The sequence below is a fragment of the Maniola hyperantus genome, chromosome 28 (assembly GCF_902806685.2).
Source record: "Maniola hyperantus chromosome 28, iAphHyp1.2, whole genome shotgun sequence".
Lineage (NCBI taxonomy): Eukaryota > Metazoa > Arthropoda > Insecta > Lepidoptera > Nymphalidae > Maniola > Maniola hyperantus.
Window position 1 is genome coordinate 5711187 of NC_048563.1, and position 15783 is coordinate 5726969.

Consider the following 15783-nt stretch of genomic DNA (forward strand, 5'->3'; position numbering starts at 1 on the left):
AACATTACTTTGTTGTCCACTGAGACAAATAGATGGGGCTATTAGTATTTGGAGTATCTCACTGTAGCCATATCTATGTTTACCATCAATCAACTTGTTGTCTACAGATAGATGGCGCCACTTGTGTGTTATACCAATTTTGATCTCAATCACTGTCGATCTCTAAGAAATGTACTACAGGATAGGAAATGAAACAAAAGGCTTAGTTCAACGTATATGTACACAGTATACAATGTTTTTGTAGATATTTACACGATTTCATGGTAGTTTTACAGATACAAGTTAGTCCTTGACTGCAATTTCACCTGCTGGTAAGTGATGATGCAGTCTAAAGTGGAAGCGGGCTAACCTGGAAGGGGTGTGGCAGTTTTTATTAACCCTTACCCCTTTGGTTTCTCCATCGTACCGGAACGTTAATTCGCTTGGCGGCACGTCTTTGCCGGTAGGGTGGTAACTAGCCACAGCCAAAACCGGAATTCCAAACTCCTGCCGGGAATCGAACCCGGGAACTCCCACTAATAAGACCACAGCACTCACCACTGGGCCAGGGAGGTCGTCAGAAGTAGTTTCACACAAGCTTGGAGCGCCGCGCGCGGTAGGGCGCCGGCAGTTTGAGGTGCACCGTGCTGACGTGCAGCTTCATGGAGTTGGACTGCGAGAACGACTTGCCGCAGTGGGAACAGCTGTAGGGCTTCGCCCCCGTGTGTACCTGGAGAGAAGAAAATCAATTTTACTGTTTTGGTTTGAGATCTATGTTTGGCGCAGTCGGTAGGATGCAGATGGAAAAATCGACCCAAAGCCCAAGTAACATTTTATCATCATCATCATCATCAACCAATAGACGTCCACTGCTGGACATAGGTCTCTTGTAGGGACTTCCACACGCCACGGTCTTGCGCCGCCGCCATCCAGCGGCTCCCGCAGACTCGTCTGGTCCGTCCACCTAGTGAGGGGTCTTCCAACGCTGCGTCTGCCGGTGCGAGGTCGCCATTCTAGCACCTTGGGACCCCAACGTTTATCGGTTATACGAACTATGTGCCCTGCACATTGCCACTATAACATTTTATAGTCTGTAAAAAATGATTCCTCACGCGCCATTTTAACTTTATCGGTTCACTGAGGCCGATTCTCTTGTACACAATCTCTAAACTAAACTCAATTAACGGGTCTAAACCTGCTGCTATCCTTTTCCGCAAGCAACATTATGACAGGGATAGCAATAGATTTAGACGTGTCATTTTAGTTTAGAGATTGTGTACAAGAGAATCAGCCCCACTGTCATGTTAAAAGTACGGTTCACCTTTAAAATAAGGACTAAAATGTACTTTTGACATGAAATTTGACACAAAAAGTTAGTGTCTGTTTTATCTGTCTGTCTATCCTACAGGGTACTTCCCTATAGGTTGACCTAGAATCATGAAATTTGGCAGGTAGGTAGGTCTTATAGCACAAGGGGAAAAACTCGAAAATCGAGAAATTTGCGATTATATCACCAAAAAAAAAAATTAAAATATGTCCATGAACAAATAATTAGTATTTTCAACTTGCAAAGTAAGATTAGTATACCAAGTTGGGTATCACATGAAAGGGCTTCACCTGTATTTATTTTATTTTATTTTATTTATTAGGAACACACAATACATTAATTTAACACAAACTACGACACTTATAGACAAACACAGGCTGATAAATGTATCTATAAAATGTGTACACAGCATTTGCAAAATATCTAGACAAATAAAAAGAACTTGACTAACTACTAAACTAAACAATTAATAATTAAGTTACTTAGGAGATGAACCCACCGTAAAATGATAAGAGCTTTTTTTTGAATGCAGTAGCTGAGTCATGAAATATGTCGATGCCAGATATCTTTTTTGACATTCTGTACATTCTAAAACAGATTTTTATTTATTTTTATGCATAATAGTTTTTGATTAATCGTGCAAAGTGTCGAAAAAATACGACTGTAGTACGGAACCCTCGGTACGCGAAGTTTTAAGGTTAAGCAATAAACTTACTCGATCGTGTCTGTTGAGAGCCGCCTTGTGCTTGAACGCCTTCGGACAATGCTTGCATTGATACGGACTTTCCCCGGTGTGAGTCCGTAGGTGAATCTGTGCAAACACCAGTTAGATGAGACCACCACTGAGATTATTGTCTCTATCGTTTGTGTCGTGAGCAACCCACTACCGGCCCACTACTGAGCTCGGGTCTCCTCTCAGAGTGAGAAGGGTTTAGGCCGTAGTCTGCCACGCTAGCCCAATGCGGATTGACTCGCTCCAACAATGCACGGGGCTGCAATGGCTTGTATAGTACGGTATAATAATATTGTAAATTGAAAAATTAAAAAGAGCAACCGCCGAGTTTCTTGCTGGTTCTTCTCGGTAGGAACGGCATTCCGAACCAGTGGTAAATTAAACCTGACTATTCATGAGTACTTGCAAAAAGTTTACATGATTAAAAAAACATTCTATTCTATTCTATTCTATTGACAGCCTTCACATTTGACGACCTACCTAAGTGCTGTGATCATATTAGAGAGAGGTCCCGGGTTCGATCCCGGCAGAGGTTTGGAATTTTATAATTTCTAAATTTCTGGTCTGGTCTGGTGGGCTTCGGCCGTAGCTAGTTACCACCCTACCGGCAAGGTCGTGCCGCCAACCGATTTAGCGTTCCGGTACGATGCCGTGTAGAAACCAAAGGGGCATGGGTTTATTAAAAACTGACATACCCCTTCCAGGTTACCCCACTTTCATCTCAGATTGCATTATCAAAATCTCAGTGGGCGTCAACCATTTTGAGTCACCAACCTATGAATCACAAACATGTTTTTCAAAAAACATTCGAAATTCAATTCGAAACAAAAACATAGTTTCGTTTGTGATTGGTTGGTTAACGTTCACTGAGATTTTTGTCTCTTTCATTTGTATGGAATTACGTAACGTAGTGCCGTACTAACTCCTTTCCGCGTATAGCGTATAGTCAACATACCTGTAACCTCTGAAAGACACTGAACTTCTTCGGGCACTCGGTACACTGGAACGGCCTCTCTCCGGTGTGTATGCGCTGATGGTAGGTTAACGTCGCTTTCGTCTACAACAATAATTTATTCTAAGTCAAAGTCAAATAATTTATTTATTTACTTTGTTCAGAATCAGTAACAGAATCGATTGCATTTTTACTACGGGTTAAGGGTTATTTAGAAAAAAAAGCCGGCCAAGTGCGAGTCAGGCTCGCGCAATGAGGGTTCCGTACTACAGTCGTATTTTTTCGACATTTTGGACGATAATTCAAAAACTATGATGCATAAAAATAAATAAAAATCTGTTTTAGAATGTACAGGTGAAGCCCTTTCATATGATACCCCACTTGATATAGTCACTCACTTCGAAAGTTGAAAATACTAGTTATTAGTTCATGACCACAATTTTTTTTTTGTGTGATCTAACCCTAAATTCACGGTTTTCAGATTTTTCCCCAAATGTCAGCTATAAGATCTACCTACCTGCCAAATTTCATGATTCTAGGTCAACGGGAAGTACCCTGTAGGTTTCTTGACAGACAGACGGACAGACAGACAACAAAGTGATCCTATAAGGGTTCCGTTTTTCCTTTAAAAAATCCTGCACGTTTGAACACCTAGTTAGTAGTAATGACCGCATGCACCAGCTGACTCGAGCCGCGCGAGCGAGAGCGCGCACGATCGACGCCAGCCGTCCCGTTCGCACACAGCCACTCGCTTGGGGTGACCATGTTCTTGTGAGGACAACTCCTCAACACAACCAGCTTATAACTTCGTAAGTTTTCGTTAAATATTTTTGAAATCTAAATATATAAAAGGAAAAGGTGACCGACTGACTGACTGACTGACTGATCTATCAACGCACAGCTTAAACTACTGGACGGATCGGGCTGACTTTTGGCATGTAGATAGCTATTATGACGTAGACATCCCCTAAGAAAGGATTTTTTAAAACTCGTTTTTTTTAAAAAGAATATTAGCCATGTTAAATGACTAATATTCCCCTTTCCTCTCCAATTTTAAAAAAATATTGTGTGGCACAACCCGAAAAAAGCACGCTAGCTCATCTAGCGCTCTGCAAATTGGATAATGTAATGGGCGTTTTACGTAGTATAATAGTAGTTATAAATTTTTATTTTTTTTAATTATTAAAATTATTTAATAATAGTGGTTCTCACAATGCACTTCTTCCCGCATATCTCGCAGACCACACTCTCGCTGGGCCGCTTCAGAGTCCTCGGCTTGTTTTGCTTCAGCTTCACTCCGAGGTGGACGCGCTGGTAATGTATGGCGTACGACCGCTCGTTGTTGAACGTTCTCTTACACTGGAAGTAAAAGCAAAAATTGTAACACTGACTTTAGTACCCGACCTGTAAACTAGATGGCGCTAGTGAACATTAGCTCGCGGTAGGAGGCACCCATGTTGCTTCCACACCCGCCTAATGATTCGCTAAAAACTGATAAGGGATCACTGACTTTAGTATTCGACCTGTAAACTAGATGGCGCTAGTGAACATTAGCTCGCGGTAGGAGGCACACATGTTACTTCCACACCCGCCTACTGATTCTCTAAAAACTGATAAGGGATATGGTTTTAATAAAAACTGCCCCTCTCAAGTTAGCTCTCTTCCATCTTAGACTGCATCATCACTTACCACCAGGTGAGATTGCTGTCAAAGGCAAACTTGTATCAGAATTTCAAAAATTGGCAGACCTCTTTTATATAAAAGGAAAAAGTGACTGACTGACTGATCTATCAACGCACAGCTCAAACTACTGGACGGATCGGGCTGAAATTTGGAATGTAGATGAAATTTGTGTAGTCCACGCGGACGAAGTCGCGAGCATAAGCTAGTCATATTATAAAACGACCACCAAACAGAACAGCTATTTTGACACGGCCATACTGTGACTTACCTCGTCGCAACTAACGCTCTCGTCTTTATGGTGAAGCTGCAGATGTTCTTTCTGGTCTTCATCGGATGGGTACCCTTCCCCGCAGTATGGACATGGCCTGAAACAAGTTACATTGAAAGGAGATAGGAGTTTTTTTTTTTTTTCTTAGGAGCTTTGCCCCCCCCCAATATAATTGTTATGTCACCATGGTTTTAATTTTTTATTTTGTAGACAAATAATTACCTTTTTATATTCTGCAAACGATTTCCATTTATTCACTCTGGTTATAAAGAAATCTTATTTTTTATGTTGCTGATATATGTATCAGCATATGTATGTTATATTTAACTAGCTTATGCTCGCGACTTCGTCCGCGTGGACTACACTTTCAAACCCCCATTTCACCCCCTTAGGGGTTGAATTTTAAAAAATCCTTTCTTAGCGGATATAATAGCTATCTGCATGCCAAATTTCAGCCCAATCCGTCCAGTAGTTTGAGCTGTGCGTTGATAGATCAGTCAGTCAGTCAGTCAGTCATCTTTTCCTTTTATATATTTAGATTAATACTTTATACACACACAGGCACAGACACTATTACACACGCACACAGACAGACAGGGAGAGATATTATATATAATTAATACTTCTTTAAAATAAATGGATGTTTACGATTCTAACTGTAATTGTGGATATTTTCAATGATAGGGGTTTCAAAAAATAACACATTTAAAAAAAAATTAGTTTTACACGACGCCACAAAAAAGGGCTCACGGGCGATCTCCTTTCCTTTTATATTCGCGGGCATTTTTAATTCAGATACAACTTAGCCCTTGACTGCAATCTCACCTGGTGGTAAGTGATGATGCAATCTAAGATGGATGCGGGCTAACCTGGAGGGGGTTTCTACACGGTATCGTACCGGAACGCTAAATCACTTGGCGGTACAGCTTTGCCGGTAGGGTGGTAACTAGCCACGGCCGAAGCCTCCCACTAGTCCAAACCAGAATTTTGGAAATTATTAAATTCCAAACCCCTGTCGGGAATCGAACCCGGGACTTCCCACTAATGAGACCAGGGCGCTTACCACTGCTCCAGGGAGATCATCAGGGAGACGAAGTATAAGTCCCGCAAATTGCTATTGCGCTGGAACCATGTCTCATTAACAAATGACGTCATTTTGACGACAGCGGAAATAAAAATATACCAACAGCTCGAAACTTCAGTCTAGTGCTGACGTCACTAAAATGGCGGCCACGCGCATTAGCAATTTGCGGGACTTATACCGGGTATGAAGTTAAAGTCAAATGAGTCAAAGTCAAATGATTTATTTGACTTTTTGATAGTCAGTTGTTGGATTTGTAAGATATAGTGGTGATAATTTTTACGCGAACTTAAAACTAAAGCTACGAGGGTTCCAAACGCGCCCAGGTCTGAGAAGAGCCCACAACAAACTCCCACTGACCTCACAGTTGGGTCGCAAGTGTCGTTGAGGGAGAGGTCGAGATGCCTGGCCAGCGCTTCGATGCTGTGGAACTTGGCGTTGCATTGAGGACACGTGGACGGAGAGTGGGAACTCTACAAAAAAAAAAGTTAAATTGTGAAAAATCGAGCAACTGAGAGTCGAGACAAGGACAATGTTAAAATTAGTACGCGACAGGTTGAAATCGCAATCAGGGTGGAGACGCCCCGCACACCCGCACAGCCCCCGCACACCCCCAAGTGCGAAAGTCATTTGTGGGAATGAGTGTAATATTTTATAATAAAATTCCACAAGCAATTTTAGACTTGCCTTTACACAAGTTTAAAAAATGTGTTAAAAGTATGCTCCTAAAAAAAGCATATTATACAGTCGCAGACTATGTAAACGATAAAAAAGCTTGGATTTGACTCGCTCCAGCAATGCACGGGGCTGCAATGGCTTGTATAGTACGGTATAATAACATTGTAAATTGAAAAATTAAAAAGAGCAACCGCCGAGTTTCTTGCTGGTTCTTCTCGGTAGGAACGGCATTCCGAATCAGTGGTAAATTAAACCTGACTATTCATAAGCACTTTTAAAAAGTTTACATGAATAAAAAAACATTCTATTCTATTCTATTCTATTCTATTCTATTCTATTCACCGATAGCACGGGTGACGAACGACTGTGCAGGAGATTATACTATAATTGCGTAATAAAATAAATAGGAACTATAATGCGCATTAACAATGTAAATGGTAAGAAAGATATAACACTGTACTTTTATTTTATTTTTAATTTGCATGGCGGCCATTTTGAAATTCGCCATCTTGGTTTTTGTTATCTGTTGTTATAGCGGGAAATACACTCTGTAAAAACTCTCATCATACGGTTTATGAGATACAGTCCGCTAACAGACAGACGGACGGCAATCTGTGAGGACTCACTGACTTTTTAACACACAGCGATGTGAGTGTTCTCGCTCGCGCGCTACTTAGCTTGAGGCGATGACCATGTGCTATACTTACGTGCGCTTTTCGCTTGTGCATCCTCAACCCAAACTCCCCTATAAAGGATTCCCCACACACATCGCAGGCGTTGCTCGACGGATGTTGAAGACGGATATGAGTCAAATGACTTGTTGATTTACTGGAAAATAAGCAGACATTGGGGCCGATTCTCTTGTACACAATCTCTAAACTAAACTAAATCAACAGGTCTAAATCTAGTGCTATCCTTTTCTGTAAGCAACATTATGAAAGTGATAGCAATAGATTTAGACGTGCCATTTTATTTTAGTTTAGAGATTGTGTACAACGGAACACATTAGCTGATCAGAACTCTAGCAAAAACTTAGCGTTATTGTTATACTATCTAAACACAATCCAATACCTCATTTTGTAGCGATTTAGTATTTTTCAAACCCGCAATGTATAGCGTGCAAAACTCGGGTCAATGCCCCGACTACCAAGCGGCATTGACTCCGAGTGGCCTAGTTATGCAACGTTGTTAACCTCTAGCGTCAGTCAGGTGTTTTATTTGCAACTAGCTTATGCTCGCGACTTCGTCCGCGTGGACTACACAAATTTCAAACCCCTATTTCACCCCCTTAGGGATTGAATTTTCAAAAATCCTTTCTTAGCGGATGCCTACGTCATAATAGATAGCTATTATGACGTAGGCATCCGCTAAGAAAGGATTTTTGAGCTGAAATTTGGCATGCAGATAGCTGCATGCCAAATTTCAGCTCGATCCGTCCAGTAGTTTGGGCTGTGCGTTGATAGATCAGTCAGTCAGTCAGTCACCTTTTCCTTTTATATATTTATAGAAGATATATCGTGAATTTTTACAAAATGTAGGACTTTTTATATATTTTTTCGCGTTCTTTTTTGTGGTATCATATCAGTAATCATTAGTACTATCACCTGTTTTCGTTTTTGCCAGCGTTCTGGTTACACCCTGTATGTACATACTACATACACATATATAGAGCCTCAATAGCTCAACCGGTATAGGAGTGGACTGAAAACCGAAAGGTCGACGGTTCAAACCCCGCCCGTTGCACTATTGTCGTACCTACTCCTAGCACAAGCCTGACGCTTAATTGGAGAGGAAAGGAAATTGGAGTCATTTAACATGGCTAATATTCTTTAAAAAAATATATATATATCTATGTATGTTTGTGTTTATGTCAGTGTGTGTGGCATGTGAACAGAAAACGCAACTCACGCAAAACTGGCGCCGCATATCTTGCAGTCGAACGTAAACCCGTTGTGCCAGTTCGAATGCTCCTTCGCTCTGTGACTGCAACAAATCATACGACTAAATAATGTATAGCATGCAAACTCGGGGTCAATGCCCCACTTACGACGTGGCATTGACCCGCGTGCACGGCACCTAACTACGCAACGTTCGTTAACCTTCAAGCGTCAGTCAGATGTTTTAATTGCAATACGTTGCGATTTTTGTTTCTTACTTTTTAGTTTATTTTATTTATACCTAGTCAAGTTACTACTACTAAGTAATTATTAACATTTGGTTATATTTTTTTTCTTATGTTGTTTTGTGAGCTGAATAAACTTTTACTTATTTACTAGCTTATGCTCGCGACTTCGTCCGCGTGGACTACACAAATTTCAAACCCCTACTACCCCTATAAACTCCCTTAGAGGTTGAATTTTTAAAAATACTTTCTTAGCGGATGCTTACGTCATAATAGCGATCTGCATGCCAAATTTTAGCCCGATTCATCCAGTAGTTTGAGCTGTGCGTTGATAGATCAGTCAGTCAGTCAGTCAGACAGTCAGTCACCTTTTCCTTTTATATGTTTATTGTTTTAGTCCTTTAAAGGTGACCGTGCGTTCACCTTTAAAGTGCTAAAATCGTACTTTTGACATGAAATTTGACACACAAAGTTAAAATGGCGCGTGACTAGTCATTTTTACGCATTATACAAACCGCTGTTTGAAGCAAATAAATATAGAAGAGCAGTGTTACCTAGATCTAGACACGTGATCGCACAGTTTACACACGTACTTCCTCTCGTGCGAGTTGACTATGTGCGTCCTCAGCTGCCTCGCCTCCGCCCATCGCGACTGACATATCCCGCACACGAACTCGCCACGTTCCTGGTAGTTACAGGTTATATTAATGTACCTATATATTTTTTAATTTATAGACTGCTTGGCTGCAATCAGACCTGGTGGCAAGTGATGATGCAGCCTAAGATTAAAAAGAGCAACCGCCGAGTTTCTTGCTGGCATTCCGAACCAGTGGTAAATTAAAACTACCCGACGATTCGAAAGCGCTTGTAAAAAGTCTACTTGAATAAAAACATATTCTATTCTATTCTATTCTAAGATGGAGCGCGCTTGCCTAGAAGATGCCTTTCACTCTTGGTTTGAAGGTATCCATATTATAATTGTAGGAGAAAAAGGATACCGAAAGGGCGTTCCAAATCCTAGAGGGCTGAATTAGAAACGAGGAGGCAATTCGCTCCGTATGTAGCCGTGGAATTTCGTGCACGGGTGCAGACTACACAAATTTCAACCCCTATTTCACCCCCTTAAAGGCTTTGTCAGACAGGACGCGTACTTAGCGCGCGTCAGAGCGTTAACTTGACGCCGCGCTATGACGCTAAGATGTGTTGTACTACCATCGTACAATACCGTCAAACAGAGCGCCGGCGCTAGCAGTACGCAACGCTCTGTCGCGGCGTTAGGACGCTTTTAACGTCGGGTGTTGTATTTTTTTACAAATTTTATTTTAGCGTCGGAGTGAATAGGCGTAAAATAATAATAAAATACTGCATAATGATCGAAAATTTGATAGAATTGGTTAGAAAATATCCATGCTTATATAATACGAAGGATAGTTCATATAAAGATATATCAATGAAGGCAAAATTGTGGGCACAAATCGGAAAAGAAATTAATGAAACTGGTAAGTAAAAAAATTCGTTTATTGATTAAAATAAGACACAAATTGTTCACGAGTTTCGAATGCTGCAGTCGTTGATCTTCTATTTGTTGGACGATGAGTTATTAAAGCACGCATAGGTGCGTTTTCGTCTTCCGACTCCGGAGTTAATATCGCTGTACCTTGTTTTGTTCGCAAGTAATTATGTAAACAACATGCAGCTTTAATAATATCAATTGATGTGTCCACATCACAGTCAATAGGTCGTAAAAAAATGCGCCATTTTTGTGCTAATATTCCGAATGTATTTTCAACCACCCGACGTGCCCTGCAAAGTCTTTTATTAAAATTTGTTTTTCTTTCGTCTTGTGTGGCTAAGGCTCTTGGGAATGGACGCATCAAATATGTTTTTAAAGCAAAACCTTCGTCGCCGATAAGTACATGAGGTACGGGCTCCTCGGTGCCTGGAAGAGGTTTATCTGGCAGCAGAGATTTTCCGTGGATATATTGCCGATAAAATATTGAGTTCTCGAATATACCACTATCACTTTGCCGCCCGTAACTACCGACATCTATGACGGTGAATTTGTAACATGGATCGACTATAGCAAGAAGAACTACAGAAAAAAACTTCTTGTAGCAAAAATATTCTGATCCACTATTTTGGGGACACTTTATAGAGACATGTTTCCCATCAATACTACCGACACAATTCGGGAAGTTCCAGGTTTCCCTATAACCCTTCTCTGATTGTTTCCATGTCTCTTCAGTAGGCGATGGCATATATTCTGGTTGTAATGTATTCCAGATTTCTGTACAGACTTCTTTTACAATACCACCGACTGTTGAACGACCTACTCGGAAGGAGAAGGCTATGGTCTGATGTGAATCACCCGTAGCTAAGTACCTGAAACAAAATAATACAATTTATGTTTATTTTATAGGTGAAGTAGCTAAAAAAAAATGGAAGAGCTTGAGGGACAATTATATGAGATACAAAAAAGAGGTTGCAGGTACTACAGGACAAGCTGCAAAAAAATTTACAAAATGGCCTTGGGCTTCCCAGTTACAGTTCCTTGACTCAACTCTGACAGATCGAGAAAGAACTTCAAATATTCGAGAACCTACACCAGAAACATCGTCAGCTATAGAAACTCAATCTCCAGAGACGCCTCCACCACAGACACCTCCACCAAGAACACAAAGCGCACCCCCGCCAGAAACACCTCCGCTAGAGACGCCCCAAACAAATGACACAAATAGTTCACGAGCTAAGAAAATTAAAAAAACTGACAGCGAAATGGATAAAGTTATAAATTTTCTTCAAAATAAGAAAAAACAAGAGTATGATGCCATAGATCACCTATTCCAAAGTTATGCCCAAACATTTAAAAGTTTTTCCAAAGACAAACAGATAAAAGCCAAAGTAGAACTAGCCAAGTTATTTGCAAGCATAGAAACAGAGGAACTGCAAGAAAACGTCCAGATATTGAATTCACCACACTATTCCATTATTAGTACCGAAGACTCCGTCTGCTATGCAGTACCCAATTCTGTTCCCGAAGATTCATCCCCAGTAGCTGTTATAGATTTATCTAACAGTACTTCATCATACCTGCAACAGCCTGAGCAGCTACGTCAACCACTACGCGAAATCGATATTCTACATGTAACTAATTTTGGAGCATCGACTTCTGATTACAACTCAGCTGATTTTGATTGATTTTCATAATAATAACGCAATGAACATGTATTTAAAAAAATAAATATTTCTTACCTTAGACAGATTACAAGTCTTTCTCTTGTAGAAATAGGTGTCCTCCAGTTTGTGGTACATTTGCTTATTTTTGGGATGAGCAGTTCATGTAGTTCTTCGAATAAATCTTGAGACATACGAAAGTATGTAAAAAAACGATCTTCATGTGATGCAAGCTCACGACACAAACGATGATACTCTCCTAAATTCTTTCTCTTTTGATTGATGTCGTGCACCCATACTCTTTTTCTCTGTGACCGTGATAAAGCATATAAAAGTAATAATTCTTCCACATCTGAATCACTCGACATCTCCATAACGAACAAACTCTTCACACTGCTATCGATCTGCACTACGCTTTGGCGAATGGCGAAATGGCGGCGCGGTGTCGTCGAGTCAGTGCCCTAACGCGCGCTAAAGCGTTCTGTTTGACGAAGCCTCGCGCGACGTTAAAACGGGACGCTATAACGCTACTACGCAGCGCTAAAATACGCATCCTGTCTGACAAAGCCTTAAGGGTTGAATTTACAAAAATCCTTTCTTAGCGGATGTCTACATCATAATAGCTATCTGCATGCCAAATTTCAGCCCGATTCGTCCAGTAGTTTAAGCTGTGTGTTGATAGATTAAAACTCTTTAAATCATAATAATGTACCCTTAACTAAACTAAACTAAATGTTTTTGTGTGTGACAAATATGTCCCATATGACATATTATATGCCTCAACGTCTTTAAAGTTAGATTTTTGGTAGTTTTATGTATTACCGATTCTTATGTCGGAATAAATGTACCGCTGTGAGTTTTAATTAAACTTAACTTAATAAACATCTTCATGTGTGACAAATTTGTTCCAAAAATAAAAACTTACTTCCTCATGCGGGACAAACATGTCCCTTATATGACAAATGTCCCTTATGTGACAAACATGTCCCTTATGTGACAAACATGTCCCTTATGTGACAAATATGTTCCAAAAATTAAGAACTTACCTCATCATGACTCAGCATATGATTCCTAAAAGTAGCGTCCGTTATAAAGCCCTTAAAGCACTTATCGCACTTATAAAAGGAGTTGATATAATTCGACGATGTTTTCCTCTGCTCTATCTCAGATAACTGCTCAGATTTGCTCAGGTATATAACCTCAACGTCTTTGAGGTCTTCGGGTATTGGTATTTCTTCGTTAATGACGTCACTGTCATAGTTGGTGACGTCATTGTCTATGTCGATGTAGCTGTGATCTTGTTTGAAGTCCTCTTCAAGTTTGACTAGGTCTTCTATTTCCTGGGGACAAAGGCTATATTTTTAAAAACCAGTGTGCGAGTCAGACTCGCGCACCGAGGGTTCCGTACTGCAGTCGTATTTTTTCGACATTTTGCACGACAATTCAAAAACTATCGATGCATAAAAATAAATAAAAATCTGTTTTAGAATGTACAGGTGAAGACCTTTCATATGATACCCCACTTGATATAGTTATCTTACTTCGAAAATGGAAAATACTAATTATTAGTTTAAGACCACAATTTAATCTTTTTTTGTGTGGTGTGACCACAAATTCACGGTTTTCAGATTTTTCCCCTAATGTCTGCTATAAGACCTACCTACCTGCCAAATTTTATGATTCTAGGTCAATGGGAAGTACCCTGTAGGTTTCTTGACAGATCAACAGACAGACATACAGACAACAAAGTGATCCTATAAGGGTTCCGCTTTTCCTTTTGAGGTACGGAACCCTAAAATAGGGCAACAACCCTTGTATAGATACCTGTTTAATTTTCTTCTTTTTCCTCTTCTTAGGTTTCAACTCTTCCACAGTCAACTGCACATAGTCTACATTGTCTATCTCGTGTTTGATCTCCGGCTCTACATACTCTATGCGCACAGTGGGGTAGTTGGTTTCGTGTACCAGGTTCAGTTCAAACTGGTGGTTTATTACACGCAGGCTTTCCAATGATACCTGAAACAGTATATACATACACAAGAACGCTGGCAAAAACGAACACAGGTGATAGTACTGATGATTACTGATATGATACTAGAAAAAAAACGCGAAAAAAATACTTTAAAAAAAACCTATAATTTATTTAAAAGTTTATGATATATTGAAAACTAGCTTATGCCGGCGACTTCGTCCGCGTAGACTATCCTATTTTACCTCCTTAGGAGTTCAATTTTCAAAAATCCTTTCTTAGCTGATGTCTACGTCATAATAGCTACCTGCATGCCAAATTTCAGCCCGATCCATCCAGTAGTTTGAGCTGTGCGTTGATAGATCTATCAGTCAGTCAGTCAGTCACCTTTTCCTTTTATGTATTTAGATAAAACATCTAACTGATGCCAGAGGTCAATAAACATTGCGTTTGTTTGTTTGGCGAGGGGGGTTATATAATAGTGAAAGTTCTTACCACTTGGTGTGATTGAATAGAATTCAGCAAAATCTGCTGAGTGGTGCAGCATTTCTCTTTAAAAGACGCACTCTTGAGCAGCATGGCGCTGCAGTAGCTGCAGATATGGTGCGGCAAACCCTCTTGTAGTGAAAACTGAGAACAATAATATAAGTTCACAACGGTGTAATTACGAAGTCTGCCAACCTACATTTGAACAACCTACATACAGTAGGATTAAGATAAAATCATAACTGTCTGGGAAGATAGAATCGTAATCGTATCACTCTTACCAGATCAGCCAATTTTAAATCTACCCTGTCGGAAATCTGACCCTGGGATCTCCCATTTGTCCATACTAATATTATAAATGCAAAAGTGTATCTGTCTGTCTGTCTGCTAGGTTTTCACGGCCCGACAGTTTACCCGATTTTGATGAAATTTGGTACAGAGTTAATTTAAATCCTGCGGAAAGACACCTACTATTTTTTATCCCGGAAAAGAACAGAGTTCCCGCGGGATTTTTAAAAAACTAAATTCACACGGACGAAGTCGTGGGCATCCTCTAGTCTTCTAAATATACAAAAAGGAAAGGGTGACTGACTGATCTACGCACAGCTCAAACTATTGGCCGGATCGTGCTGAAATTTGGCATGCAGATAGCTCAGGCAGATAGCTATTATGATGTAGGCATCCGCTAAGAAAGGATTTTTGAAAACAACCTCGGGGGTGAAATAGGCGTTTTAAATTTGTGTAGTCCTCGCGAACGAAGTCGCGAGCATAAGCTAGTCATAAATAAAATAGTAAGCTAACTCGGTATAACCATAAGACATTTTCCGGTTAAATAAAATAAAAATAAACATTGGTAAGTACCTCAATTCCAGTTAGAATTTCATATGCTTGTACAAAATTGAAGTGATACATGTTGTACAATTTTATATTGTCCGTCGCAAGGCACACACGACACGCCAATAATTCCGCCATTATTCATTCAATTAACACGAATTTACTTTAATTTTTGAAATATACTTTTGATTTATTTCAATATTTACAAACTATGAGAACATTTGACAGCTTCTTTCTAAGTTTCTAAGCACAGAGCAGAAGAATGATAGAGATTTACAGAAATAGGATCGTCTAAAATGGACGCGAAAATCTTAAATCGATCGGTATTTTAATATGATTGTTACATATTTTGTTGAATATAAACAGTCGTTATCGTTGTTTAAGTTTTAAAAACACTAGAATATTGTTATTTTGAACAATTTTTGATTAATCGTTATTATTTTTATGAAATTACGTAATTTACAATATTCTCTGAGGTGTTATTTCTCTATTATAGC

The 15783-nt window shown here is 39.9% G+C and overlaps 2 protein-coding genes across 5 annotated transcripts in view; both read right to left on the reverse strand.

The window, feature by feature from the left end:
• LOC117995159 (zinc finger protein 883-like) overlaps nucleotides 1-15756 on the reverse strand; it is a 34860-nt gene extending 19104 nt beyond the window's left edge. Inside the window, exons 1-13 of one of the 4 annotated variants that reach the window (XR_011238369.1) lie at nucleotides 15314-15755; nucleotides 14462-14596; nucleotides 13822-14013; nucleotides 13044-13337; nucleotides 9378-9508; nucleotides 8610-8684; nucleotides 7409-7529; nucleotides 6384-6496; nucleotides 4943-5039; nucleotides 4204-4350; nucleotides 2995-3096; nucleotides 2022-2117; nucleotides 473-709 (exon numbers count right to left, since the gene is read on the reverse strand). Coding sequence is in view for 3 of the 4 variants with exons in the window: in XM_034983158.2 (XP_034839049.1) it covers nucleotides 569-709; nucleotides 2022-2117; nucleotides 2995-3096; nucleotides 4204-4350; nucleotides 4943-5039; nucleotides 6384-6496; nucleotides 7409-7529; nucleotides 8610-8684; nucleotides 9378-9508; nucleotides 13044-13337; nucleotides 13822-14013; nucleotides 14462-14596; nucleotides 15314-15424 (1755 nt within the window). In the remaining variant the exon portion in view is untranslated. Of the gene's footprint in view, nucleotides 1-201; nucleotides 710-2021; nucleotides 2118-2994; nucleotides 3097-4203; nucleotides 4351-4942; nucleotides 5040-6383; nucleotides 6497-7408; nucleotides 7530-8609; nucleotides 8685-9377; nucleotides 9509-13043; nucleotides 13338-13821; nucleotides 14014-14461; nucleotides 14597-15313 lie in introns of those variants that run through there. The other 3 variants (XM_069508251.1, XM_034983158.2, XM_069508252.1) reach the window with 3 other exon arrangements.
• On the reverse strand, nucleotides 10320-12567 carry LOC117995163 (uncharacterized). The gene is made up of 2 exons (XM_034983162.2): nucleotides 12076-12567; nucleotides 10320-11205 (listed from the first exon to the last, which is right to left on the reverse strand). The coding sequence occupies exons 1-2, from the start codon at nucleotides 12369-12371 to the stop codon at nucleotides 10341-10343; spliced, it is 1161 nt and encodes a 386-aa protein (XP_034839053.1). The 5' UTR covers nucleotides 12372-12567; the 3' UTR covers nucleotides 10320-10340.
• Nucleotides 15757-15783: the final 27 nt, after the last annotated feature.